The sequence below is a fragment of the Panulirus ornatus genome, chromosome 57 (genome assembly GCF_036320965.1).
Source record: "Panulirus ornatus isolate Po-2019 chromosome 57, ASM3632096v1, whole genome shotgun sequence".
Taxonomy (NCBI): Eukaryota; Metazoa; Arthropoda; class Malacostraca; order Decapoda; family Palinuridae; genus Panulirus; species Panulirus ornatus.
This window is the reverse complement of record NC_092280.1, coordinates 21,683,955-21,711,257: the sequence shown is the minus strand read 5'-3', so window position 1 is coordinate 21,711,257 and position 27,303 is coordinate 21,683,955. Positions and strand designations below refer to the sequence as shown.

General features: G+C 40.7%; 1 protein-coding gene across 1 annotated transcript in view; it reads right to left on the bottom strand.

Annotated features, from left to right (window-relative positions):
- The window catches only part of LOC139766253 (uncharacterized), a 181,574-nt gene that overhangs the window by 150,713 nt on the left and 3,558 nt on the right, over positions 1–27,303 (bottom strand). Inside the window, exons 3-6 of the mRNA XM_071694642.1 lie at positions 20,305–20,439; positions 17,931–18,044; positions 8,206–9,040; positions 491–652 (exon numbers count right to left, since the gene is read on the bottom strand). Of these exons, the coding sequence (XP_071550743.1) occupies positions 491–652; positions 8,206–9,040; positions 17,931–18,044; positions 20,305–20,439 (1,246 nt within the window). The remainder of the gene's footprint in view (positions 1–490; positions 653–8,205; positions 9,041–17,930; positions 18,045–20,304; positions 20,440–27,303) is intronic.

Below are 27,303 nucleotides of genomic sequence, written 5' to 3'. Positions count from 1 at the left end.
GAAAGCTCTGGCGAAGTGGATTGAGTTAAAAGGTAAGCCTTAATGAACAACCAAAAAACCTGCTCAGAGTTCCCCAACTCACTTTAAGCCATGGCAGTAAGCAATCTAATGATTCCTAGCATCCATGATACAAGGAACAGAGCATCATAATTTCTGGATCATGTAGACAGAGAAGACAGGAGAAAGATCATAAAGAGTGTATGGTACAAATAAACAGTCTTAGGAGTCTATCAACCAAAGAGTGCATGTACAGTAATGTGTGTATGGAGGAGGAGAATTATGTTCAGGAATTATCCAGCATCAGAGTATGAGTGGGGACAGCAAAAACTTTATTAGAACTGGTTGTTGTACCTCCATTAGTCTATCTGCAATACCAGAAAAGTGAGCCGATACCCAGCTACCTCCACTACTCACAGCCATTCTGACAAAGAAAAACAGCTTTTACCGACTGAACTCAATGAATGCAAAAACCATAATGTGTACTGCTCACCTGCTAAATTTCGACGATAATATTTGGTCTCTTCTTTTGAATATATAATAACTTCATCCTCCTTTCTGGATTTCTTCTTCTCTTCTTCAACCTCATCTTCTTTAGCATCTTGAGATTCTTCAGCTTCTTTACAATCACTATTGTCTGAGCTGGATCCATCGTCTAAAAAGAGATGTGACACTGGTTCAAATCAATACAAGTAACCTCCCACGACTAAAAATTGGACTTGATATAATGTATAATTAATTTTCTCAGGGTACTGTTTATTTTTCTCACTCCGCACAATATGTACAAATTCTGAGAAAAAGTAATCATCTAAATATGTAAAATTTAGTATGATAGGATAATTCTAAACTCTGCATATCCATTCAAATGGTACAAAGCAAGTGTAAACAAGTCAATGAAAAAAAAGCATGAAAAGAATTCACAATACTTTTATAACTGCTAAAATGCTAGATAAATAACCACATGTCCAAAAGACTTGTTAGTATATATCAGTAAGCCAATGATCCCTGTGAAAACTCCTAATATCATATTAAATGCAATGTAAAGCTAATGACATACTTTAATGTCTAACAACATGTGTACATTATATAAATAAGAATAATCTTTTAACAATTAGCCTCCTTCTTGACAAAGGAGGCAAACGTTCAACCCATAAGTGATGATAGCTGCCTTAGGTTCATAAACATTATACTTCCCTGAAAGGGTATAGTCACATCTGGATACTCAGCATAACTACAGAATATCCATCAACTTTTGTGAAATTTCTTTAATGACAAGACATATGGTTACCTGCATGTTCACAAATATTTCTTGAAGAAAACAATGCTGAATATGTAAATCAATAAGAGTGCCAAATACTGCTTTACAAAAATGGAAACCCTAAATATTTTAAGATGAAATCTCCTCACAGATATCTCATAGAGTCTCTATATATCAATCTTTTGCCTGATTCTGATCATGTCACACTAAAAGAGGTGACAACAAACATACTGTGGAAATGGACCCAACATACTGACCCCATAACTGGTACAGTAGCTTAAAGAAGTAATGTTTATCCTTGTAGGTTAAACTGTTCAGCTTTACAAGAAATACATCATCTATCTATCTATCTATCTGATGCCTATTCCAAATGGAACTCCCTAAAAGGGGTGTCCAAGGCAAATGAGTCTCCATAACTGAAAACTCCATTACCGCTTCTCAGCGTTTAGTGCCTCACCCTTAACAGGCCACTAGCATGGGGCAAGTCCTGTGCAGTGTTTATGGAGGTTCCTAATAACTACATACTTCTATCTAATGCTCCTACCGAATGTTTCATCTTATTGCTCCTATCTAAATGTTCCTCCCTACTACTACAATCTAATGCTCCTACCATTTTGCCAAAAGGCAAGGTCAGCGCAAGTGCTTACCAAAGGAAAATTTAGTTACGAAGAATGAGTTGTGCAAGTTAAATGTTATCAAGCATTACATATGACAAAGGGAGACTGTTTTTTGTTTGTGGACAGAATGCCAGTAGTCCCATGATAGTGAGGCAGAAAGAAAAGACTGCTACCTGGGTCAAAGGAGTGCAACTTGACCACCTCTAAAGTGCTGGCTCAGTAAGCAGATGTCACTAACCTTCCCAATGCCCAGGGTAGTACTGGTAATATGCCTCTCTGGTCATTAGCTGCCTACCAACTACTACCTACCTGCCTCATGTACCATCCTGAGTATTCCCCCATTGTCATCATGCTATATATGTTCTTGTTTGTTAAAATTCTTTGGAAGATTAGATACCATCAACACCAACAGCACTTCTTTCCTACAGTTACCCTTCTTATTATGTAGCTTGAATGGACATGCTTCCAGTATTTACTTAAATTTTAGGCTGTCTCTTACTAAAAGGCCAGTCCTCTTCCATGTGCGTGTGCATGTGTGTGTGTGTGTGTGTGTGTGTGTGTGTGTGTGTGTGTGTGTGTAATTCATGGATCTGGAGAAAGCTAATGGGAGGGTTGATGGAGATGCTTTGATGAAGGTGCTACAAATATATGGTGTGGGAAGAAAGCTATCAGAAGCAGCAAGTTTTTCTCAAGAGAATAAGGCATGTGTACTCGTGGGTGAGAAGATAGTCAGTGTCTAAGTGAAGGTGAGTCTGCAGCAGGGGTGTGTGATGTCACCATGTCTGTTTCATCTGTTTATGGATAGGATGTTAAGGAAGATGAATGCTAGGAACTTGGAGAGAGAGAGAGAGAGAAGCAGACATACAGTCTGCTGGGGGTGGGAGGGCCAAGGAGGCAAGTCAGTTGGAGTGCTATATTATGACATTAGCTTTTAAGTGAATAGGATGTTAGGGCCATAGCCAAAAAATACCTAAAACTCAAACTGTGATGTAAACATGGAAATTACATATCAAATCATACTCAAAACATTGACAATCCTTTGTTTAGGCATCAGGTGAATCTATCAAAGACAACTGTGTAAAAGTAATGTATTTTGCCATATTCAGTGAGCATAAGCTGTTGAGCAGAGTGGTAATCTGGGCTCTGGGAGAAAGGTAATGTTTTTCCTCTATTCTTTATCTTATTCATGTAGATTATTATTTGTTCAGGCACTAGATATGATCCTTCTGAAGACAACGTAGAAATGATATAAAAATGCAAAAAATGCAACCATTCAACGTGTAAAGGACGAATATTTTGAACCAAATGATTGATCACTCGCCTCTCAGCAAATCTCTCACCCTCTAACTAGTGCATGAACTAGTCACGAAAGTACTTAAGGGACCTACATTAAAAAATTTATAAACAAATACAATCCACAATATCATTCAAGAAAGATGAATCTTTTGAACATAAGAGTGACTGGGACTCTCAGAAAGGCTAGGTAAGATTCTCCCTTCTATTTTTTCAAGAAATATAGATCATTATTAGTTCATGCATCAGATAAGAACCTACTGAAGACAACTTTGCAGAAAAAGTATATTACAAATAAACAATTCATCAAATAACTCATGGGGTAAATGATGTACTACTCATACTTTCTGTTACTTTTCTTGACAACTATTTCTTATATTTGATTACCATTTCGAACGTCAGTGAGGGAGCACAGGAAACAGACGAAAAATGGCCCATCCACTCATATATAAGTCAATTGGGAGGCGAGTTTGAATGGAGAAAAACTGGAGGAAGTGAAGTGTTTTAGATATCTGGGAGTGGATCTGTCAGCGGATGGAACCATGGAAGCGGAAGTGGATCATAGGGTGGGGGAGGGGGCGAAAATTTTGGGAACCTTGAAAAATGTGTGGAAGTCGAGAACATTATCTCGGAAAGCAAAAATGGGTATGTTTGAAGGAATAGTGGTTCCAACAATGTTGTATGGTTGCGAGGCGTGGGCTATGGATAGAGATGTGCGCAGGAGGATGGATGTGCTGGAAATGAGATGTTTGAGGAAAATGTGTGGTGTGAGGTGGTTTGATCGAGTAAGTAACGTAAGGGTAAGAGAGATGTGTGGAAATAAAAAGAGCGTGGTTGAGAGAGCAGAAGAGGGTGTTTTGAAATGGTTTGGGCACATGGAGAGAATGAGTGAGGAAAGATTGACCAAGAGGATATATGTGTCGGAGGTGGAGGGAACGAGGAGAAGAGGGAGACCAAATTGGAGGTGGAAAGATGGAGTGAAAAAGATTTTGTGTGATCGGGGCCTGAACATGCAGGAGGGTGAAAGGAGGGCAAGGAATAGAGTGAATTGGAGCAATGTGGTATACAGGGGTTGACGTGCTGTCAGTGGATTGAATCAAGGCATGTGAAGCGACTGGGGTAAACCATGGAAAGCTGTGTAGGTATGTATATTTGCGTGTGTGGACGTGTGTATGTACATGTGTATGGGGGGGGGGGCCATTTCTTTCGTCTGTTTCCTTGCGCTACCTCGCAAACGCGGGAGACAGCGACAAAGTATAAAAAAAAAAAAAAAAAAATATATATATATATATATATATATATATATATATATATATATATATAAAGACGTTCTGGAAGGAGGTAAATAAAGTGCGTAAGACAAGGGAGCAAATGGGAACTTCAGTGAAGGGCGCAAATGGGGAGGTGATAACAAGTAGTGGTGATGTGAGAAGGAGATGGAGTGAGTATTTTGAAGGTTTGTTGAATGTGTTTGATGATAGAGTGGCAGATACAGGGTGTTTTGGTCGAGGTGGTGTGCAAAGTGAGAGGGTTAGGGAAAATGATTTGGTAAACAGAGAAGAGGTAGTGAAAGCTTTGCGGAAGATGAAAGCCGGCAAGGCAGCAGGTTTGGATGGTATTGCAGTGGAATTTATTAAAAAAGGGGGTGACTGTATTGTTGACTGGTTGGTAAGGTTATTTAATGTATGTATGACTCATGGTGAGGTGCCTGAGGATTGGCGGAATGTGTGCATAGTGCCATTGTACAAAGGCAAAGGGGATAAGAGTGAGTGCTCAAATTACAGAGGTATAAGTTTGTTGAGTATTCCTGGTAAATTATATGGGAGGGTATTGATTGAGAGGGTGAAGGCATGTACAGAGCATCAGATTGGGGAAGAGCAGTGTGGTTTCAGAAGTGGTAGAGGATGTGTGGATCAGGTGTTTGCTTTGAAGAATGTATGTGAGAAATACTTAGAAAAGCAAATGGATTTGTATGTAGCATTTATGGATCTGGAGAAGGCATATGATAGAGTTGATAGAGATGCTCTGTGGAAGGTATTAAGAATATATGGTGTGGGAGGAAAGTTGTTAGAAGCAGTGAAAAGTTTTTATCGAGGATGTAAGGCATGTGTACGTGTAGGAAGAGAGGAAAGTGATTGGTTCTCAGTGAATGTAGGTTTGCGGCAGGGGTGTGTGATGTCTCCATGGTTGTTTAATTTGTTTATGGATGGGGTTGTTAGGGAGGTAAATGCAAGAGTTTTGGAAAGAGGGGCAAGTATGAAGTCTGTTGGGGATGAGGGAGCTTGGGAAGTGAGTCAGTTGTTGTTCGCTGATGATACAGCGCTGGTGGCTGATTCATGTGAGAAACTGCAGAAGCTGGTGACTGAGTTTGGTAAAGTGTGTGGAAGAAGAAAGTTAAGAGTAAATGTGAATAAGAGCAAGGTTATTAGGTACAGTAGGGTTGAGGGTCAAGTCAATTGGGAGGTGAGTTTGAATGGAGAAAAACTGGAGGAAGTGAAGTGTTTTAGATATCTGGGAGTGGATCTGGCAGCGGATGGAACCATGGAAGCGGAAGTGGATCATAGGGTGGGGGAGGGGGCGAAAATTCTGGGGGCCTTGAAGAATGTGTGGAAGTCGAGAACATTATCTCGGAAAGCAAAAATGGGTATGTTTGAAGGAATAGTGGTTCCAACAATGTTGTATGGTTGCGAGGCGTGGGCTATGGATAGAGTTGTGCGCAGGAGGATGGATGTGCTGGAAATGAGATGTTTGAGGACAATGTGTGGTGTGAGGTGGTTTGATCGAGTGAGTAACGTAAGGGTAAGAGAGATGTGTGGAAATAAAAAGAGCGTGGTTGAGAGAGCAGAAGAGGGTGTTTTGAAGTGGTTTGGGCACATGGAGAGGATGAGTGAGGAAAGATTGACCAAGAGGATATATGTGTCGGAGGTGGAGGGAGCAAGGAGAAGAGGGAGACCAAATTGGAGGTGGAAAGATGGAGTGAAAAAGATTTTGTGTGATCGGGGCCTGAACATGCAGGAGGGTGAAAGGAGGGCAAGGAATAGAGTGAATTGGAGCGATGTGGTATACCGGGGTTGACGTGCTGTCAGTGGATTGAATCAAGGCATGTGAAGCGTCTGGGGTAAACCATGGAAAGCTGTGTAGGTATGTATATTTGCGTGTGTGGACGTATGTATATACATGTGTATGGGGGTGGGTTGGGCCATTTCTTTCGTCTGTTTCCTTGCGCTACCTCGGAAACGCGGGAGACAGCAGCAAAAAAAAAAAAAAAAAAAATCTCTATTACCCTTGCATTACTTACTCGATCAAACCACCTCACACCACATATTATTCTCAAACATCTCATTTCCAGCACATCCACCCTCCTGCGCACAACTCTATCCATAGCCCACGCCTTGCAACCATACAACATTGTTGGAACCACTATTCCTTCAAACATACCCATTTTTGCTTTCCGAGATAATGTTCTCGACTTCCAAACATTCTTCAAGGCTCCCAGAATTTTCGCCCCCTCCCCCACCCTATGATTCACTTCCGCTTCCATGGTTCCATCCGCTGCCAGATCCACTCCCAGATATCTAAAACACTTCACTTCCTCCAGTTTTTCTCCATTCAAACTTGCCTCCCAATTGACTTGACCCTCAACCCTATTGTACCTAATAACCTTGCTCTTATTCACATTTACTCTTAGCTTTCTTCTTTCACACACTTTACCAAACTCAGTCACCAGCTTCTGCAGTTTCTCACATGAATCAGCCACCAGCACTGTATCATCAGCGAACAACAACTGACTCACTTCCCAAGCTCTCTCATCCACAACAGACTGCATACTTGCCCCTTTTTCCAAAACTCTTGCATTCACCTCCCTAACAACCCCATCCATAAACATATCAAGCAACCATGGAGACATCACACACCCCTGCCGTAACCCTACATTCTTCTCATGCCCAGGTGCATATGCATCAATAATCACCCATCTCTCTCCATCATCTTTCAGTTTTACCCATATCAATCTAGAGTTTACTTTCTTACACTCTATCACATACTCCCACCACTCCTGTTTCAGTAGTGCTACTCCTTTCCTTGCTCTTGTCCTCTCACTAACCCCTGACTTTACTCCCAAGACATTCCCAAACCACTCTTCCCCTTTACCCTTGAGCTTCGTTTCACTCAGAGCCAAAACATCCAAGTTCCTTTCTTCAAACATAACCTATCTCTCCTTTTTTCTCATCTTGGTTACAACCACACATATCTAGACACCCTAATCTGAGCCTCCGAGGAGGATGAGCACTCCCCGCGTGACTCCTTCTGTTTCCTCTTTTAGAAAGTTAAAATACAAGGAGGCGAGGGTTTCTAGCCCCACGCTCCCGTCCCCTTTAGTCGCCTTCTATGACACGTGAGGAATGCGTGGGAAGTATTCTTTCTCCCCTATCCCCAGGGATAATTATGTACATGTGTATATATGTAGTACATGTGTATATATGTTTATGTCTGTGTGTGTGTATGTACTTATGTATATGTTGAGATGTATAAGTATGTATACGTGCGTGTGCGGACATGTATGAATACATGTGTATGTGGGTGGGTTGGGCCACTCTTTTGTCTTTCCTTCTGCTACACAGGAGACAGCGACAAAGTGTAATAAATGAATAAATATATATATATTCCCTCAAAGGCCCAGTCCTCTGTTCTTAACGCTACCTCACAAACATGGGAAAAGGCGAATAGTATGAAAGAAAGAAAAAATATATATGGAGGGCAAAATACAGTTAATGGGCTGAATCAAGGTATATAAAGTGGCCAAAATAATTCACATACTAGTCTGTATGGATTGGCTGTGGATATCTGACTCTGGTTTTTGTACAGTATACAAAACAGCTAAAACACGGAAGTGTTAATGATACTGTCTGTTCATCTGTTCCTGATCTTACCACATAAATGGGGGTGAGGTAATCAAATATATGAAATAATCATTTTGTTTAAAAATTTCTAACAAATCTATAAAGTGTCAATGAAACTAAAAAAGCAAGCATAATGACTTACCACTTTCATTCAAGTTTGAGGTGTCCTTCTCATCATCAATTTCTGTATCGTTTGAAGAATCCGGTTCAATTTTTGTTTCCACTGCTTTTACCTCATTTTCCATGCTTACAGAACTGACTCTTCCATTTTCAGAATCAGTGACATGCATTTTGTCACTGTCTAAGTCATTTTCATCTTTATTTTCATGCAACTCCACTTCTTTTTCAACCGACTCCCCCTCTATTCCCTTCATTTTAGCTTGTGAAAGTACTTCTTCCCCCTCATTAACAGAGCCTGTATTACATGTTTTCTCATCTTCTGTACAATCAATTACTTCCATTCCATTTTCAAATTTGAAATCTGGGTCACTTTGCTTTATTTCATCTTGATGTTGCAAATCTGTTTCTTTCCCAACTTTGTCATCTAAGCCACTTTCATTTTCATTATCTGATGGAATTATTACAACTTCCTCATTTTTAGAGCTTATATCAGGTTCATTTTCAAGTCTACACTCTTTTCTAGTTCCATTATTAATACAAGTTTCTTCCTGGTTATCTGAGTTGTCCATGATTTTTTGTTTACTCTCTTCGACCATTTCTTTATCATTTTCCTTGTGGAGCTCTTGACCTTGACGTAATGACTTTTCAACATCCATTTCAATTTCTGGACTGTCCTGTCCATTAGCTGTTTCCTCTTCAGAGTTTCCATTCTCTATTAACAATGTGGCTTCTGTCTTGTTCCCTTCTTTATTGACATTCTCATTTCCCAAGTTTATTCCTAAAGCATTGAAAACCTCTTTTTGTGTCAGCCCACTCATGCTTGCTGGTGTTGTTGCACTTTCTTGTCTAGGCACGCCCTGTGTGAAAAAGAGAGGCTTCATTAGGTATTGTAAAATAGTCCAGCTTTTCCTATGATCAGATTCACAGGAGGAGCCTACACTTCTGAGATACTATGATACAATTGTTGCAACCATTCTTCTTATATCATTAACATTACTCCTATCACTATAACCCCATTACCCTTTCTCTAGGAGTCATGCAGCTTCACGGCTGCAATATAATGAGCTGCAGTGAAAGAATGGACTCCTTGGGAGTGAGAAGTTTTTGACAAGATTGAACTCCTGTGACAATCTTGTCGAAGGTGACTTTTCACATGCTGCATAACCATAAGCAGGAGGAGTCCACGAATGCCTAATCTTTACTATGCACACTACACAATTTCAATTTTGCACCATAGTCCTTACTCAACACTTTAAAAACAGGTTAATTCATTGAGAGAGAGAGAGAGAGAGAGAGAGAGAGAGAGAGAGAGAGATTGTTTGTGTGTGTTACATAGATACACAATTGTTTGTGTGTGTTACATAGATACACAGGCTACAAAGACCCAAGGTCCAAGTGGGAGTGTGTGTGTGTGTGTGTGTGTGTGTGTGTGTGTGTGTGTGTGTGTGTGTGTGTAAAGAAAAGAATAGTAAAGCACAGTCTCTCCCCACCTTTCACTCCCTCTGCAACACACCACATGGAAAACAGGCAGTAAAAATATCTTGCAGGATTAATATGCCAGAGAGAAATGTTTATAAGGAAGTTGTAAGGTAGAATGAACATATCATGCATACCATCACCAACAACATGCGTCCCTTCACTCTTTGTTATAAAGACAAAAGTAAGGATAAACTTGAGCTCCTGCCTCTCAACATATCAGGCCTTTATTGTTCCTGATGTTGATGAATGGTGATTTCATAATTCATACTATTTGCCATTTCCCACATTAGCAAAGTAGCGTTAAGAACAGAGAACTGAGCCTTTGAGGGAATATCTTCACTTGGCCCCCTTCTCTGTTCCTTCTTCTGGAAAATTAAAACCGAGAGGGGAGGATTTCCAGCCCCTTGCTCCCTTCCCTTTCAGTCACCTTCTACGACAAGCAGGGAATACATGGGAAGTATTCTTTCTCCCCTATCCCTATTGATCATTTTCTCAAAGAAGATGAAATGGATAATCAATGTTGGCATGTTACTGATGCATGGCCAGGGAGATATCAGTGGTTGAGAAGCTAGCATCATATACTGCTACATTATGAAGATTGATTAAATGAATCATTCAATATTGGAGAGAGGCAAGTGATGATAAAGCCTAATTTTGAAAATATATTAAGGGTGTTACTCTGAGTAACATTTTCTGGGAGCTTATGCCACGCATCAATAATGCCATTAATAAAGAAATACTTTATACAGTCCAGATTAACTTAGTGACCTCTTAAGTTTTATTCAATTTCCTCTCGTAAGTAAAAATGAAAGTGCTTCTTACTTTTTACTTTACATATTAAGTTCATTCATCAAATAAGACCGACATCCCAGTCATGCCACCTACAAGTACAAAATACTTCTATTGTATCTTATGCTCCATCATTCATCTAACAACTCCATCTAAATGGCCCAACCACCCACATACACATATATGTACATAAATGCCCATACACGCACATATACATACATATACATTTCAACGTGTACATACACAGACATATACATATACACACATGCACATATTCATATTTGCTGCCTTCATCCATTCCCGCCACCACCCCGCCACACATGAAATAGCATCCCCCTTCCAGCAAGGTAGCGCCAGGAAAAGACAAAAAAAAGTGCACATTTATTCACACTCAGTCCCTAGCTGTCATGTGTAATGCACCAAAACCACAGCTCCCTTTCCACATCCAGGCCCACAGAACTTTCCAAGGTTTACCCCAGATACTTCACACGCCCTAGTTCAATCCACTGACTGCACATCCACCCTGGTATACCACATCATTCCAATTCACTCTATTCCTTGCACACCTTTCACCATCCTGTATGTTCAGGCCCCAATCACTCAAAATCTTTTTCACTCCATCCTTCCTTCTCCAATTTGGTCAACCGCTTCTCCTTGTTCCCTCTACTTCTGACACATATCTCCTCACTCATTCTCTACATGTGTCCAAACAATTTCAACACCCTCATCTGCTCTCTCAACCACACTCTTTTTATTACCACATGTCCCTTTTACCCTTTCAATACTTACTCGATCAAACCACCTCACACCACACACTGACCTCAAACATTTCATTTCCAACACATCCACCTTCCTCTGCATTACCCAATCTATAGCCTGTGCCTCAAAACCACAACATTATTGGAACCACTATTCCTTCAAACATAACCATTTTGCTCCTAGATAATTTTTTCACCTTCCACACATTCTTCAATGCTCCTAGAACCTTCGACCATTCCCTTTGCTTTGTCGCTGTCTCCCGCATTAGAGAGGTAACGCAAGGAAACAGACGAAAGAATGGCCCAACCCACCCACATACACATGCACATACATACACACGTCCACAAACGCAAATATACATACCTATACATCTCAACGTATACATATATACATATACACACACAGACACATACATATATACACATGTACATAATTCATAGTCTGCCTTTATTCATTCCCATCACCACCCCGCCACACATGGAATAACAACCCCCTCCCACTCATGTGTGCGAGGTAGCGCTTGGAAAAAAACAAAAGCCACATTCGTTCACACTCAGTCTCTAGCTGTCATGTAATAATGGACCAAAACCACAGCTCCCTTTCCACATCCAGGCCCCACAGAACTTTCCATGGTTTACCCCAGACGCTTCACATGCCCTGGTTCAATCCATTAACAGCATGTCGACCCCAGTATACCACATCGTTCCAATTCACTCCATTTCTTGCGTGCCTTTCACCTTCTTGCATGTTCAGGCCCCGATCACTCAAAATCTTTTTCACTCCATCTTTCCACCTCCAATTTGGTCTCCCACTTCTCGTTCCCTCAACCTCTGACACATATATCCTCTTGGTCAATCTTTCCTCACTCATTCTCTCAATGTGACCAAACCATTTCAAAACACCCTCTTCTGCTCTCTCAACCACACTCTTTTTATTACCACACATCTCTCGTACCCTATTATCACTTACTCGATCAAACCACTTCACACAACATATTGGCCTCAAACATCTCATTTCTAGCACATCCACCCTCCTCCACACAATTCTATCCATAGCCCATGCCTCGCAACCATATAACATTGTTGGAACCACTACTCCTTCAAACATACCCATTTTTGCTTTCCGAGATCTCAACTTCCACACATTCTTCAATGCTCCCAGAATTTTTGCCCCCTCCCCCACCCTATGATTCACTTCTGCTTCCATGGTTCCATCCACTGCCAAATCCACTCCCAGATATCTAAAACACTTCACTTCCTCCAGTTTTTCTCCATTCAAACTTACCTCCCAATTGACTTGACCTTCAACCCTACTGTACCTAATAACCTTGCTCTTATTCACATTTACTCTTAGCTTTCTTCTTTCACACGCTTTACCAAACTCAGTCACCAGTTTATGCAGTTTCTCACATGAATCAGCCACCAATGCTGTATCATCAGCAAACAACACTGACTCACTTCTCAAGCTCTCTCATCCACAACAGACTGCATACTTGCCCCTCTTTCCAAAACTCTTGCATTCACCTCCCTAACAACCCCATCCATAAACAAATTAAACAACCATGGAGACATCACACACCCCTGCCGCAAACCTACATTCACTGAGAACCAATCACTTTCCTCTCTTCCTACATGTACACATGCCTTACATCCTTGATAAATACTTTTCACTGCTTCTAACTTGCCTCCCACACCATATATTCTTAATACCTTCCACAGGTTGTTATTTCATGCGTAGCGGGGTGGAGATGGGAATTAATAAAGGCAGACAGTATGAATTATGTAATGTGTATATATGTATATGTCTGTGTGTGTATATACATGTACACGTTGAGATGTATAGGTATGTATATTTGCGTGTGTGGACGTGTATGTATATACATGTGTATGTGGGTGGGTGGGTTGGGCCATTCTTTCATCTGTTTCCTCGCACTACCTCGTTAACGCAGGAGACAGCAACAAAGCAAAATAAATAAAATAAATAGTATATATATATATCAAGGGATAGGGGAGAAAGAATACTTCCCATGTATTCCCTACGTGTCGTAAAAGGCAACTAAAACGGGATGGAGCAGGGGGCTGGAAATCCTCCCCTTCAGTTCTTAATTTTCCAAAAGAAGGAAAAGAGTAGGGGCCAAGTGAGGATTTTCTCTCTAAGGCTCAGTCCTCTGTTTTTAATGCTACCTTGCTGATGCGGGAAATGACGAATGTGTATGAAAAAACAGTATCATTAAATTTTAGGGAGAACAAAAAGATGTTTTGAAAGGAGGTAAATAAAGAGCGTAAGACAAGAGAACAAATGGGAACATCAGTGAAGGGGGCTAAAGGGGAGGTAATAACAAGTAGTGATGAAGTAAGAAGGAGACGGAGTGAGTATTTTGGAGGTTTGTTGAATGTGTTTGATGACATATTTGGCAGATATAGGGGGCTTTGGTCAGGGTGGTGTGTGAAGTGAGAAGGTCAAGGGGAATGGTTTGGTAAACAGAGAGGTGGTAGTGAAAGCTTTACGGAAGATGAAAGCTGGCAAGGCAGCGGGTTTGGACGGTATAGCAGTGAAATTTATTATAAAAGGGGGTGACTGTGTTGTTGATTGGTTGGTAAGGATATTCAGTGTATGTATGGTTCATGGTGAAGTGCCTGAGGATTGGCGGAATGCATGCATAGTGCCACTGTACAAAGGCAAAGGGGATAAAGGCGAGTCTTCAAATTACAGAGGTATAAGTTTGTTGAGTATTCCTTGGAAATTATATGGGAGGGTATTTACTGAGAGGGTAAAGGCATGTACAGAGCATCAGACTGGGGAAGAGCTGTGTGGTTTCAGAAGTGGTAGAGGATGTGTGGATCAGGTTTTTGCTTTGAAGAATGTATGAGAAATACTTATAAAAACAAATGGATTTGTATGTGGCATTTATGGATCTGGAGAACGCATGTGATAGGTTTGCTGTAGATGTTCTGTGGAAGGTATCAAGAGTATATGGTGTGGGAGGTAAGTTGCCAGAAGTAGAAAAGTTTTTACCAAGGATGTAAGGCATGTGTACGAGAAGGAAGGGAGGAAAGTGATTGGTTCCCAGTGAATGTTGGTTTGCAGCAGGGGTGCATGATATCTACAAGGTTGATTAATTTGTTTAAGGATGATGGTTTGGGAGGTGAATGCAAGAGTTTTGGAGAGAGGGGCAAGAATGCAGTCTGCTGTGGATGAGAGGGCTTGGAAAGTGAGTCAGTTGTTGTTTGCTGATGATTAAGCATTGGTGTCTGATTCGGGTGAGAAACTGCAGAAGTTGGTGACTGAGTTTGGTAAAGTGTGTGAAAAAAGTTGAGAGTAAATGTGAATAAGAGCATGGTAATTAGGTTCAGTAGGGTTGAGGGACAAGTTAACTGGGAGGTAAGTTTGAATGGAGAAAAACTGGAGGAAATGAAGTGTTTTGGATATGTGGTAGTGGATTTAGCAGTGGAAGGAACCATGGAAGCAGAAGTAAGTCACAGGGTGGGGGAGAGGGCGAAGGTTCTAGGAGCATTGAAGAATGTGTAGAAGGCGAGAAAATTAACTAGGAGCAAAAATGGGTATGTTTGAAGGAATAGAGGTTCCAATAATGTTATGTGGTTGTGAGGCACGGGCTATAGATTGGGTAGTGCGGAGGAAGTTGCATGTGTTGGAAATGAAATGTTTGAGGACAATATGTGGTGTGAGGTGGTTTGATCGAGTATGTAATGAAAGGGTAAGAGAGATGTGTGGCAATAAAAAGATTGTGAGTGAGAGAGCAGAAGATGGTGTGTTGAAATAGTTTGGTTACATGGAGAAAAAGAGTGAGGAAATATTGACAAAGAAGGCATATGTGTCAGAGGCAGAGGGAATGTGGAGAAGCGGAAGACCAAATTGGAGGGGGAAAGATGCTGTGAAAAAGATTTCGAGCAATCGGGGCCTGAACATACAGGAGGGTGAAAGGCATGCAAGGAAGAGTGAATTAGAATGATGTGGTATACCGCGGTGGATGTGCTGTCAATGGACTGAACCACAACATGTGAAGCATCTGGGATAAACCATGGAAAGTTTTGTGGGGCCTGCATGTGGAAAGGGAGCTGTGGTTTCTGTGCATTACAAATGACAGCTAGAGACTGAGCGTGAATGAATGTGGCCTTTGTTGTCTTTTCCTTGAGCCAGCTCGCATGCGTGCAGGGGGAAGGCGGTGCTGTTTCATGTATGGTGGGGTGGCAACGAGAATGGATGAAGGCAGCAAGTATGAATATGTACATGAGTATATAAGTCTGTGTATATTATCCCTGGGGATAGGGGAGAAAGAATACTTCCCATGTATTCCCTGCGTGTCGGAGAAGGCGATTAAAAGGGGAGGGAGTGGGGGGCCGCAAATCCTCCCCTCTCTTATCTTTTTAATTTTCCAAAAGAAGGGACAGAGAAGGGGGCAAGGTGAGGATATTCCCTCAAAGGCCCAGTCCTCTGTTCTTAACGCTACCTCACTAATGCGGGAAATGGCGAATAGTTTGAAAGAAAAAAAAAAAAAAGAAGTCTGTGTATATACATGTACATATATGTTGAAATGTAGAGGTATGCATATCTGTGTGTATGGGCATTTATGTATATGCATGTGTATGTGTTGGGCCATTCTTTCATCTGTTTCCTTGCACTACCTCACTAATGCGTTAGACAGCGACTAAGATAATAAATTTCTTTTCTTTTTCTTTCATACTATTCACCATTCCCTGCGATAGCGAGGTAGCGTTAAAAACAGAGGACTGGGCCTTTGAGGAAATATCCTTACCTGGTCCCCTTCTCTGTTCCTTCTTTTGGAAAATTAAAAAGAAAGAAGAAAAAAAAAGAAAATGAGAGGGGAGGATTTCCAGCCCCCAGCTCCCTTCCCTTTTAGTCGCCTTCTACGACACACAGGGAATACATGGGAAGTATTCTTTCTCCCCTATCCCCAGGGATAGGGGAGCACTGTATAAGTTCCTAAGCTAACGGGATACATTCAGACTGCTTATGAACCATTATTTCTATAAAATCAAGAACACCTGAAAGGTTAATATGGAACATTGGCATCACTTGCAGTGAAGCATAGTTACTGGGAATGAAAAAAAAATTGAAACCCTGTTCTAAAAACATCATAAACATTTTTTTTTTTTTTTTTATACTTTGTCGCTGTCTCCCGCGTTTGCGAGGTAGCGCAAGGAAACAGACGAAAGAAATGGCCCAACCCCCCCCCCCCATACACATGTACATACACACGTCCACACACGCAAATATACATACCTACACAGCTTTCCATGGTTTACCCCAGACGCTTCACATGCCTTGCTTCAATCCACTGACAGCACGTCAACCCCTGTATACCACATGACTCCAATTCACTCTATTTCTTGCCCTCCTTTCACCCTCCTGCATGTTCAGGCCCCGATCACACAAAATCTTTTTCACTCCATCTTTCCACCTCCAATTTGGTCTCCCTCTTCTCCTCGTTCCCTCCACCTCCGACACATATATCCTCTTGGTCAATCTCTCCTCACTCATTCTCTCCATGTGCCCAAACCATTTCAAAACACCCTCTTCTGCTCTCTCAACCACGCTCTTTTTATTTCCACACATCTCTCTTACCCTTACGTTACTTACTCGATCAAACCACCTCACACCACACATTGTCCTCAAACATCTCATTTCCAGCACATCCATCCTCCTGCGCACATCTCTATCCATAGCCCACGCCTCGCAACCATACAACATTGTTGGAACCACTATTCCCTCAAACATACCCATTTTTGCTTTCCGAGATAGTGTTCTCGACTTCCACACATTTTTCAAGGCTCCCAAAATTTTCGCCCCCTCCCCCACCCTATGATCCACTTCCGCTTCCATGGTTCCATCCGCTGACAGATCCACTCCCAGATATCTAAAACACTTCACTTCCTCCAGTTTTTCTCCATTCAAACTCACCTCCCAATTGACTTGACCCTCACCCCTACTGTACCTAATAACCTTGCTCTTATTCACATTTACTCTCAACTTTCTTCTTCCACACACTTTACCAAACTCAGTCACCAGCTTCTGCAGTTTCTCACATGAATCAGCCACCAGCGCTGTATCATCAGCGAACAACAACTGACTCACTTCCCAAGCTCTCTCATCCCCAACAGACTTCATACTTGCCCCTCTTTCCAGGACTCTTGCATTTACCTCCCTTACAACCCCATCCATAAACAAATTAAACAACCATGGAGACATCACACACCCCTGCCGCAAACCTACATTTATGCACTATAAATTTGGAAAGCCAAAGGTGTTATTTTCTTCAAGTTATGAGCCAGATTAAGTTCCAGGTTATACCTTTATATAACTGGCATAACCTAAATAAAATCCAATTGACAGTTATGAGTTTTATGCTACCGAAACAATTTGATAATGGAAGATAACTGTAAAAGGTTTCATAAGCATCCAATCTATACTTTTTAAGTTATGACCAAGGTAAAGCTGCAAGTGTGATAGAAATATAAAAAATGGATGGAGAAAATGGGCAAATTGAAGAAATATGATTAAAGATGACAACTGGATGATAGAGAAAAAATAAAGGATGATAGATGAAATTGGACAAAATGATCCATGCCTCCCAAGCCACAATGGTGACAAAAAACAAGAAAGACCATGATGGGCAAAATTTGACTGCAAAAGCTCAGGGTAATCACTTGCAATGTTCGTATTTTACTGAAATATAAATACCTTTTGCTTCAACATGGCTGAGCTGTGAAAACCCATCTTTTTCTTTGAAAGACAAAAACGCCGCATAAAGTTGTCAAGCCAAGTTACAGTTGGTTTGAATTCATGATCAGATACCTGTAAATAAAAATATTCTAATTAATGAAAACTTCACATTTTTAATGTCATGCTCTTCTGTAATACCACTTTCTATCTACACCTAATCTAGTTTGTATCTTGGATTCAAAAGAGAGTGGCTGATGCAAAATCCAAAAATCTTGGTCATTAAGCATGTATCTAACTCTGATATACCATACATTCTATGTGACCCTATGACAATTCCATACACCAGATCAAGTTTTATCAATACAATCATTCATCACATTAAAATTCATCTCCCACAATCCTTCAAAAACTGTTTCCACATTACCTACAGTTTGAGTCAAAAGTTAAGCTGCAAGCTAAAAAAAGATTTTTTTATGGTTAAGTGGCTTTGAAAACCAAATCAACACCTACAAACAATAATTTGTAACATTCTGTTTCCTATTGATGCAGTCCTGTAGCCTGTTGAAAACACTATCAGCAAGGTTTTTGAGTAGTTCTGGGAAAAACTACCTCACAGCTGCTTAACTGCCACTCAAGCTTTGATACAGAAGACATGACCATATCAATGTAGTCATTACTTAACAATAGCCCACAGGTTTTCAACTGGGTTTAGGTTGTAGCTGTTTCCTGGCCAGTCTTTGAAATATTCACTTCATTATTCAGCCACTGCCTAAAAGACCCAGCAGTGTGGAAGGGGGCCCTATATTGTATAAATATTTTTGCCTTTGCAATGAATCAGAAAATGGTCAATAAATAAATTTAAGTACTCCCTGATTCAATTTCACATTCTTGCTAAGATTACCATATTACCTACCCTACAGTAGTTGAAACAGTCCCAAACCAGAGGAGAAGGTGGGTGTCTTTTCTGTAGACTGTAGTAGATGCAGTCAAAGTGGGGTGGCCTGAACACCCTCCCTCCGGTGTTTTCAGTCACAGCAAATGTTGACTTGTCACTCCACAACATGGTTCTCCATGTTTCCTGGTCCTAAACACTGTATTTCTGGTTCTCCATGTTTCCTGGTCCTAAACACTGTATTACTGGTTCTCCTGTTTCCTGGTCCTAAACACTGTATTTCTGGTTCTCCATGTTTCCTGGTCCTAAACACTGTATTTCTTGTCAAATTTCATTCATTCATCTTTGTGGGCAGTCAGAAGAGGTTTACATCAGTCGTGAAAACTACAAGATCCTAAGTCTTTATGATGCAACTTCTTGAACACTCCTTGGTGAAACATATTCCAGCAAGTTTGGGTTCTTCACATGCTTTCTATCCATATCTCTGACACCCGTTCCCTCTGGAACTCCTATCAAGGGATGGCCACAGCAAAAAGAGTCTCCACTTACCCCTGTCCTTACATGCATCCCTCACATACACCATTCCATAAATTCTTCCTCTGTTTCTCTCCCTCCACCATATTCGTCCATGTCACAAGTGGTCTTCCACTCACACCAACCCCTTTAACTGTACTATCATACACTCTCCTTGTAAACTCCTTGTCTTGCATTCTTTCCACATGACCAAAACACCAAAAAGTATTATGTTTAACACATTCTATCACTCCAAAATTAATTCCCTTTGCATTCCTTGCCATACCACATCTCTCATACACCCTTTCATTTCTTTCTTCCATCTAGTCACACCACATGCTCTTCTCAAACAGCTCATTTCCATACCCTTGATTCTCTACCTCTGTGCCTCATTCCGTATCCATGTTTCGACTGCATAGTTTATTATTGGTAGGGCTACGCTGTCCCTTAATCATCTCTCCACTCTCCACTCAGCTTCCAGAGCTTTCACCCCCTCCCCCACCCTATGACTTACTTCCGCTTCCATGGTTCCATCCGCTGCCAAATCCACTCCCAGATATCTAAAACACTTCACTTCCTCCAGTTTTTCTCCATTCAAACTTACCTCCCTATTGACTTGACCCTCAACTGTATTGTACCTAATAACCTTGCTCTTATTCACATTTACTCTCAACTTTCTTCTTTCACAAACTTTACCAAACTCAGTCACCAGCTTCTGCAGTTTCTCACATGAATCAGCCACCAGTGCTATATCATCAGCGAACAACAACTGACTCACTTCCCAAGCTCTCTCATCCACAACAGACTGCATACTTGCCCCCCTTTCCAAAACTCTTGCATTCATCTCCCTAACAACCCCATCCATAAACAAATTAAACAACCATCATAAGGCTGTCATTTCAGTTTTGTCAAGAGCTAAAAAATTTTTAAAATCACTGTTATACAATATATCATATCTGTAAGCCAGAAACCAAAGGAGACACCTACTGAAATTGCAATACTTAATGCCATCCTTCGCACTTCATCTCTAAGCTTGTGTTTACCAATCTTGCAAAGTTTGTCATAAAGCAGTCCCTCAACAACAGGATGCTTGCTGTGCTGTAAACCAGCATCTCGGTACACCTGTAAAAAATGAATGATTCATTAGTTACCAATATAATTTATAAAAAGCATCTCGCTAATATTCAGAAATAATAGGAAAAATTTCTGTCCATCCATGTACCTATTACCACCACTCTAAATTCAATAAGATGCATCAAAGACATAAAAATCAACTATGGCAAGTTGAAAAAAAAAGCCTTCTTATAAATAACTGTACAACCTCTTCTTAATTATTTTCATGAGCAACTGTTTTCTAGCTTCCTCAAAGTAAAATACAATAAAGGTCAGCATGGTAAGAGTGGCAAGAAACAGATATCTTTAACAGATAAATATGGTAATCTTTTCATGTAACTATGGGGGTACATTTGTCAATTTGAAACATTTATCAATCAATTCTTAAATGTATGTACAGTACTACTCTCAATCACTCTAGTTGATCAGTCATTCCATTTGTTAACAATCAAGTGAACAAAAAGTACTTCGTCTTTCCAGGCAAAGGTTTGCCTGTGTGTGTGTGTATGTAACCATCACAAAAAGTAAAATAAGACTAATCAATCTATAAGTAGCTTGTTAGATCTTTGTTGTGTCTTTTTTCAAGTAGGATGACCAAAACTGAACACAATATTAAAGCTGGGAATATACTAATAAGGAAAATTTCCTTAAACTTGAATTCAATAGTCCTACCTATATCTTTCTTTTTTTCTTATCTTTCTAACTGCTTCTGCACACTGCTTACTCTTCTGTAAAATATAAGGGATTACTATAACCAAGTCTTTTCCTCATCTACCTTCAGTGGTTAAAGAGAATTCATACAATAGCTGCCTTTTTAACAACCAAGTTGTAAAACTTTGCACTAACCATGGTTCAAGAGAATTCATACCACAGTTGCCATTTCATTTTTACCACCAATAAGTAAAACTTTGCACTTATAGATATCAAAATTCATTTGCCAGCTGTGACCCTCATTCATAAGTTTGTTTATGTCTGTTTGAAACAGTAGCTGTTTAATTTCTCTTAATAGATATATTTCCTGAGTATCATCTATGACTTTCCATATCTTAAAATGCAGCCAATTATCAATCATTATCATATAAGAGAACCTGCCACAAGACTGATCCTTGTGGCACACCACTTGCTGTGTATTTCAATTTAGAGGCCAGACCATCTATCACAACTCTTTGTTTAAGGCCACACAACCAATATCCTAACCACTGAAGTCCAACCTCAACTAAACCACGTGACTTAACTTTTGTTAGTTTCCTTTAATGTGGAACTTTATCAAATGCTTTTTCAAAATCTAGATAGGGGACATCAACTGCTTTACCTTCCTTAAAAAAGTTGATGATATCAATAACGAAATCAACCAGAATTTTCTGACATGAGCAATTTCATAAAAAAAAAGCCAAGAATCTTTTATTAAGTGGTGGTCCTCTAAACAGTTTACCAACTTACCTCAAATGACAATTTCCATAGGTTTACCAACTACAGACAATGTAATTGGATGATAATTTCTGTGCAGTGAATTACAATCTTTTTTAAAAACTGGTGTTACATTCTCAAGCATCCACTCCTCTAGAACTTTCCTCATATCAAAGAACAGCCAAGGGTTAACCTATCTCATTTTTCCCCTTTCATTATCCATGGATACAATTTATGAGGACAAGCTGTCTTATATGTCTTTATTTCAATTAGTGCTGACAGCATATCTTACAACTTATATCAACGTCACAAAATATTTTCCTCTCTTAGCAGCAGCTCTGGAAGGAGGTAAATAAAGTGCGTAAGACAAGGGAGCAAATGGGAACTTCAGTGAAGGGGGCTAATGGGTAGGTGATAACAAGTAGTGGTGATGTGAGAAGGAGATGGAGTGAGTATTTTGAAGGTTTGTTGAATGTGTTTGATGATAGGGTGTTTTGGTCGAGGTGGTGTGCAAAGTGAGAGGGTTAGGGAAAATAATTTGGTAAACAGAGAAGAGGTAGTAAAAGCTTTGCGGAAGATGAAAGCCAGCAAGGCAGTAGGTTTGGATGGTATTGCAGTGGAATTTATTAAAAAAGGAGGTGACTGTATTGTTGACTGGTTGGTAAGGTTATTTAATGTATGTATAATTCATGGTGAGGTGCCTGAGGATTGGCGGAATGCTTGCATAGTGCCATTGTACAAAGGCAAAGGGGATAAGAGTGAGTGCTCAAATTACAGAGGTATAATATTGTTGAGTATTCCTGGGAAATCATATGGGAGGGTATTGATTGAGAGGGTGAAGGCATGTACAGAGCATCAGATTGGGGAAGAGCAGTGTGGTTTCAGACATGGTAGAGGATGTGTGGATCAGGTGTTTGCTTTGAAGAATGTATGTGAGAAATACTTAGAAAACCAAATGGATTTGTATGTAGCATTTATGGATCTGGAGAAGGCATATGATAGAGTTGATAGAGATGCTCTGTGGAGGGTACTAAGAATATATGGTGTGGGAGGCAAGTTGTTAGAAGTGAAAAGTTTTTATCGAGGATGTAAGGCATGTGTACGTGTAGGAAGAGAGGAAAGTGATTGGTTCTCAGTGAATGTAGGTTTGTGGCAGGGGTGTGTGATGTCTCCATGGTTATTTAATTTGTTAATGGATGGGGATGTTAGGGAGGTGAATGCAAGAGTTTTGGAAAGAGGGGCAAGTATGAAGTCTGTTGGGGATGAGAGAGTTTGGGAAGTGAGTCAGTTGTTGTTCGCTGATGATACAGCGCTGGTGGTTGATTCATGTGGGAAACTGCAGAAGCTGGTGACTGAGTTTGGTAAAGTGTGTGAAAGAAGAAAGTTAAGAGTAAATGTGAATAAGAGCAAGGTTATTAGGTACAGTAGGGTTGAGGGTCAAGTCAATTGGGAGGTAAGTTTGAATGGAGAAAAACTGGAGGAAGTAAAGTGTTTTAGATATCTGGGAGTGGATCTGGCAGCGGATAGAACCATGGAAGTGGAAGTGAATCATAGGGTAGGGGAAGGGGCGAAAATCCTGGGAGCCTTGAAGAATGTGTGGAAGTCGAGAACATTATCTCAGAAAGCAAAAATGGGTATGTTTGAAGGAATAGTGGCTCCAACAGTGTTGTATGGTCGCGAGGCGTGGGCTATGGATAGAGTTGTGCGCAGGAGGGTGGATGTGCTGGAAATGAGATGTTTGAGGACAATGTGTGGTGTGAGGTGGTTTGATCGAGTAAGTAATGTAAGGGTAAGAGAGATGTGTGGAAATAAAAAGAGCGTGGTTGAGAGAGCAGAAGAGGGTGTTTTGAAATGGTTTGGGCACATGAAGAGAATGAGTGAGGAAAGATTGACCAAGAGGATATATGTGTCGGAGGTGGAGGGAACGAGGAGAAGTGGGAGACCAAATTGGAGGTGGAAAGATGGAGTGAAAAAGATTTTGAGTGATCGGGGCCTGAACATGCAGGAGGGTGAAAGGCGTGCAAGAAATAGAGTGAATTGGATCGATGTGGTATACCGGGGTTGACGGGCTGTCAGTGGATTGAATCAGGGAATGTGAAGCGTCTGGGGTAAACCATGGAAAGCTGTGTGGGGCCTGGATGTGGAAAGGGAGCTGTGGTTTCGGGCATTATTGCATGACAGCTAGGGACTGAGTGTGAACGAATGAGGCCTTTGTTGTCTTTTCCTAGCGCTACCCCACACACATGAGGGGGGGAGGGGGATGGTATTCCATGTGCATGTATGGCGAGGTGGCGATGGGAATGAATAAAGGCAGACAGTGTGAATTGTGTGCATGGGTATATATGTATGTGTCTGTGTGTGTAATATATATATGTGTACATTGAGATGTATAGGCATGTATATTTGCGTGTGTGGACGTGTGTGTATATACATGTGTATGGGGGTGGGTTGGGCCATTTCTTTCGTCTGTTTCCTTGTGCTACCTCGCAAATGCGGGAGACAGCAACAAAGCAAAATAAATAAATAAATGAATATCAACTTATACATAGACACATACATATATACACATGTATATATTCATACTTGCTACCTTCATCCATTCCCATCGTTACCTCGCCACACTACATATTGTCCTCAAACATTTCATTTCCAACACATCCACCCTCCATACAACCCTATCCATAGCCCAAGCCTTACAAACATATAACATTGTTGGAACCACTATTCCCATACCACATACCCATTTTTGCTCCCCAAGACAACATTCTCGCCTTCCACACATTCTTCAACGCTCTCAGAACCTTTGCCCCCTCCCCAACCCTGTGACTCACTTCCACTTCCATGGTTCCATCCACTGCTAAGTCCACTCTCAGATACCTAAAACACTTCACTTCCTCCAATTTTCTCCATGCAAACTTACCTCCTAATTAAAATCAAGTTCCCCTCAATCCTACTGAATCTAATAACCTTGCAATCATTCACATTTACTCTCAACTTTCTCCTTTCACACACTTTACCAAACTCAGTCACCAACCTCTGCAGGTTCTCACCCAAATCAGCCACCAGCACTGTATCATCAGTGAACAACTGATTCACTTCCCAAGCCCTCTCATCCACAACAGACTGCATACTTGCCCCTCTCCAAAAACTCTTTAATTCCCCTCCCTAACCACCTGATCCATAAACATATTAAACAATCATAGGGGCATCACGCATATATCATGGGCACGTAAATCAATCTCATTTTTCAACATACAACATAAATCAATCTCATTTTTCAACATACCATGAACTGTCATAATAAAATGTAAGTTCTCCTAACCTAGCACCATGGGGAAGCCAATGCTGCACATGCCATGCTAACTACCTTGTCAATTCTATCCTGGCAATCAAAGAGTAAGGGCAAATAATTTTCCACTCATATCTCTACACTTCTGCCCACTTGAACTAGTCACCATATCTGAGTATCCAGTAAGCACTCATAGTTTACCATGAGTTAGCCAGATCACAATGCTGAATGAATTTGGACATATGTCTAGCAAATCAACAGCTGCTTGTTGCTATGGCATTGAAGAGTAGCATCCACACCATACAGAAGATAAGCGAATCTACAGGAATGCACTCAAAGACTGACAACACAACACTGCATTCTTCCACATCCTTCAATTCTGCTCCTTCTCTCACTTGATATGCATCTTGTCTCAGCTTCCTCAATAAACTCAGACTTGGAAAGGATATCTCAGTGGGGTAAATGAAATCTAGTTAATGAATCCAAGACCCCATTTCTACCCAACCCTCTTTATAGAACTCCTCAACACACGTCTCTCCTTTGATGGTTCAGCAATGCCACCTCTTGACTCAGAACATATTTGGTGTTACTATGCCATCCACTCTTTCTTGGAAACCCCACATTATGGAAATAGCTAAAGTCTGCCTCTAAGAAATTGGGAGTCATGTTTAGATGTCAAAATTTCTTTTCCTCTAAGCAGTTGCTCAGTTTACAAAAAGGATTGATTCGTCCTTGTATGGAGTACTGCTCTCACACCTGGGGTGGTTCTAGCCATGCATTCTTACTTGACAGAGTTAAATCGAAAACAGTACAACTTACAAACTCTCCAAGGCTATTTTCAAAACATGACCCTCTTGCCCTACACTGCAAAGTTAGTTCACTTTCCATCTTCTATGGGTATTCCTTTAGTTTTTGCTCCTGAGAGCTGGATGCTTGTAAGCCCCCATCACTAGCTGGACCACACAACACTCGTCAAGCTGCTGTGTCACACGATTACTGTGTGGCCATTGGCAACTCAAGGGTGGGCCGTTTTGATAACTGTTTCTTTCCCTACACCTTGAATCTTTGGAACTCTCCACCTTCACATGTCATTCCCAAAAACTATGACCTTGCTCATTCTAAAAGACAGGTTTTTCACTTCCTCCAAAATCTGTAAATACTTCCCAATGTCTCTTCTTTTCTATCTATCTACATCTCTGATGTCTGTTCCCAACTGGAAATACCCCAAGAGGGTGGCTACGACAATAATTTCCATAACTAGTGAACTCTAGTGCCATCTCTTAGCCTTAAGTGCCTTATCCTTAACAGTATACTGGCAGAGGGCAACTCTAGCACAGTGTTCGTATAGGTTTCTACCTAACGTTCCAGCTAACTACTTCCATCTTATGCTCCTGCCTAATGTTCCTACCTACTGCTTCTAACTAATGCTCCAACCCAAATGTTCTAAACTAATGCTTCTGTCTCTTCACGTTTCTATATTTCCCTGTCCAATGGCTTTTGTCCATGACTAGAGCCTCCAATGTAAAAAAAAATAACAGCATACCTGCTGAATACCTGTTTTTACCAGAGATGAACTTCAGTTCCTTCATTAAAAGGGAGAAGAAAATGTGGTAAATGTAACACTATGTAGAAGACACTAAATCATCTGTATTCAGCAGGAGAGAATAGTAAAGAAAATCAGAGAATTGCTGTCACTCTCTTCCTTGTCTTTCCCATTAAATATTATCTGGCTCATTTCAAAAACATGTTTTTCACTTCCTCCAAAATTCATAGATATTTTCCCTTGTCTCTTATTTCTCCCTTTCAAAATCCTTTCTATTTTTCAATTATGGCCTAGCCTTGATGCGAACTTGTCCATGACTGAAGCCTCCAATGTATTAAAAACAAAAAAAGGTATGTGGTAAGATGATATTTGAAAGACAAATGGAAGTCTTTTGGGAGAGTATGGCCATGTAGAATGAGTGGCTTGATTCTGGAAGATATACAGTAATACAGATGAAACCGCAAGGAGAGAGACTGTGGAAGAGAAAGACAGATGCTGAGAGAATCAATTAGGCCTAAGGAAATTTCAAATGAGGATGCCGTAGGAATGATTTCAGATCCAAGGAAATAGAAGCACCTCATTTTTTTGTACAGAGCTGTTAAGAAAGGAGATCGTGATCTTGCCTGACAAATCA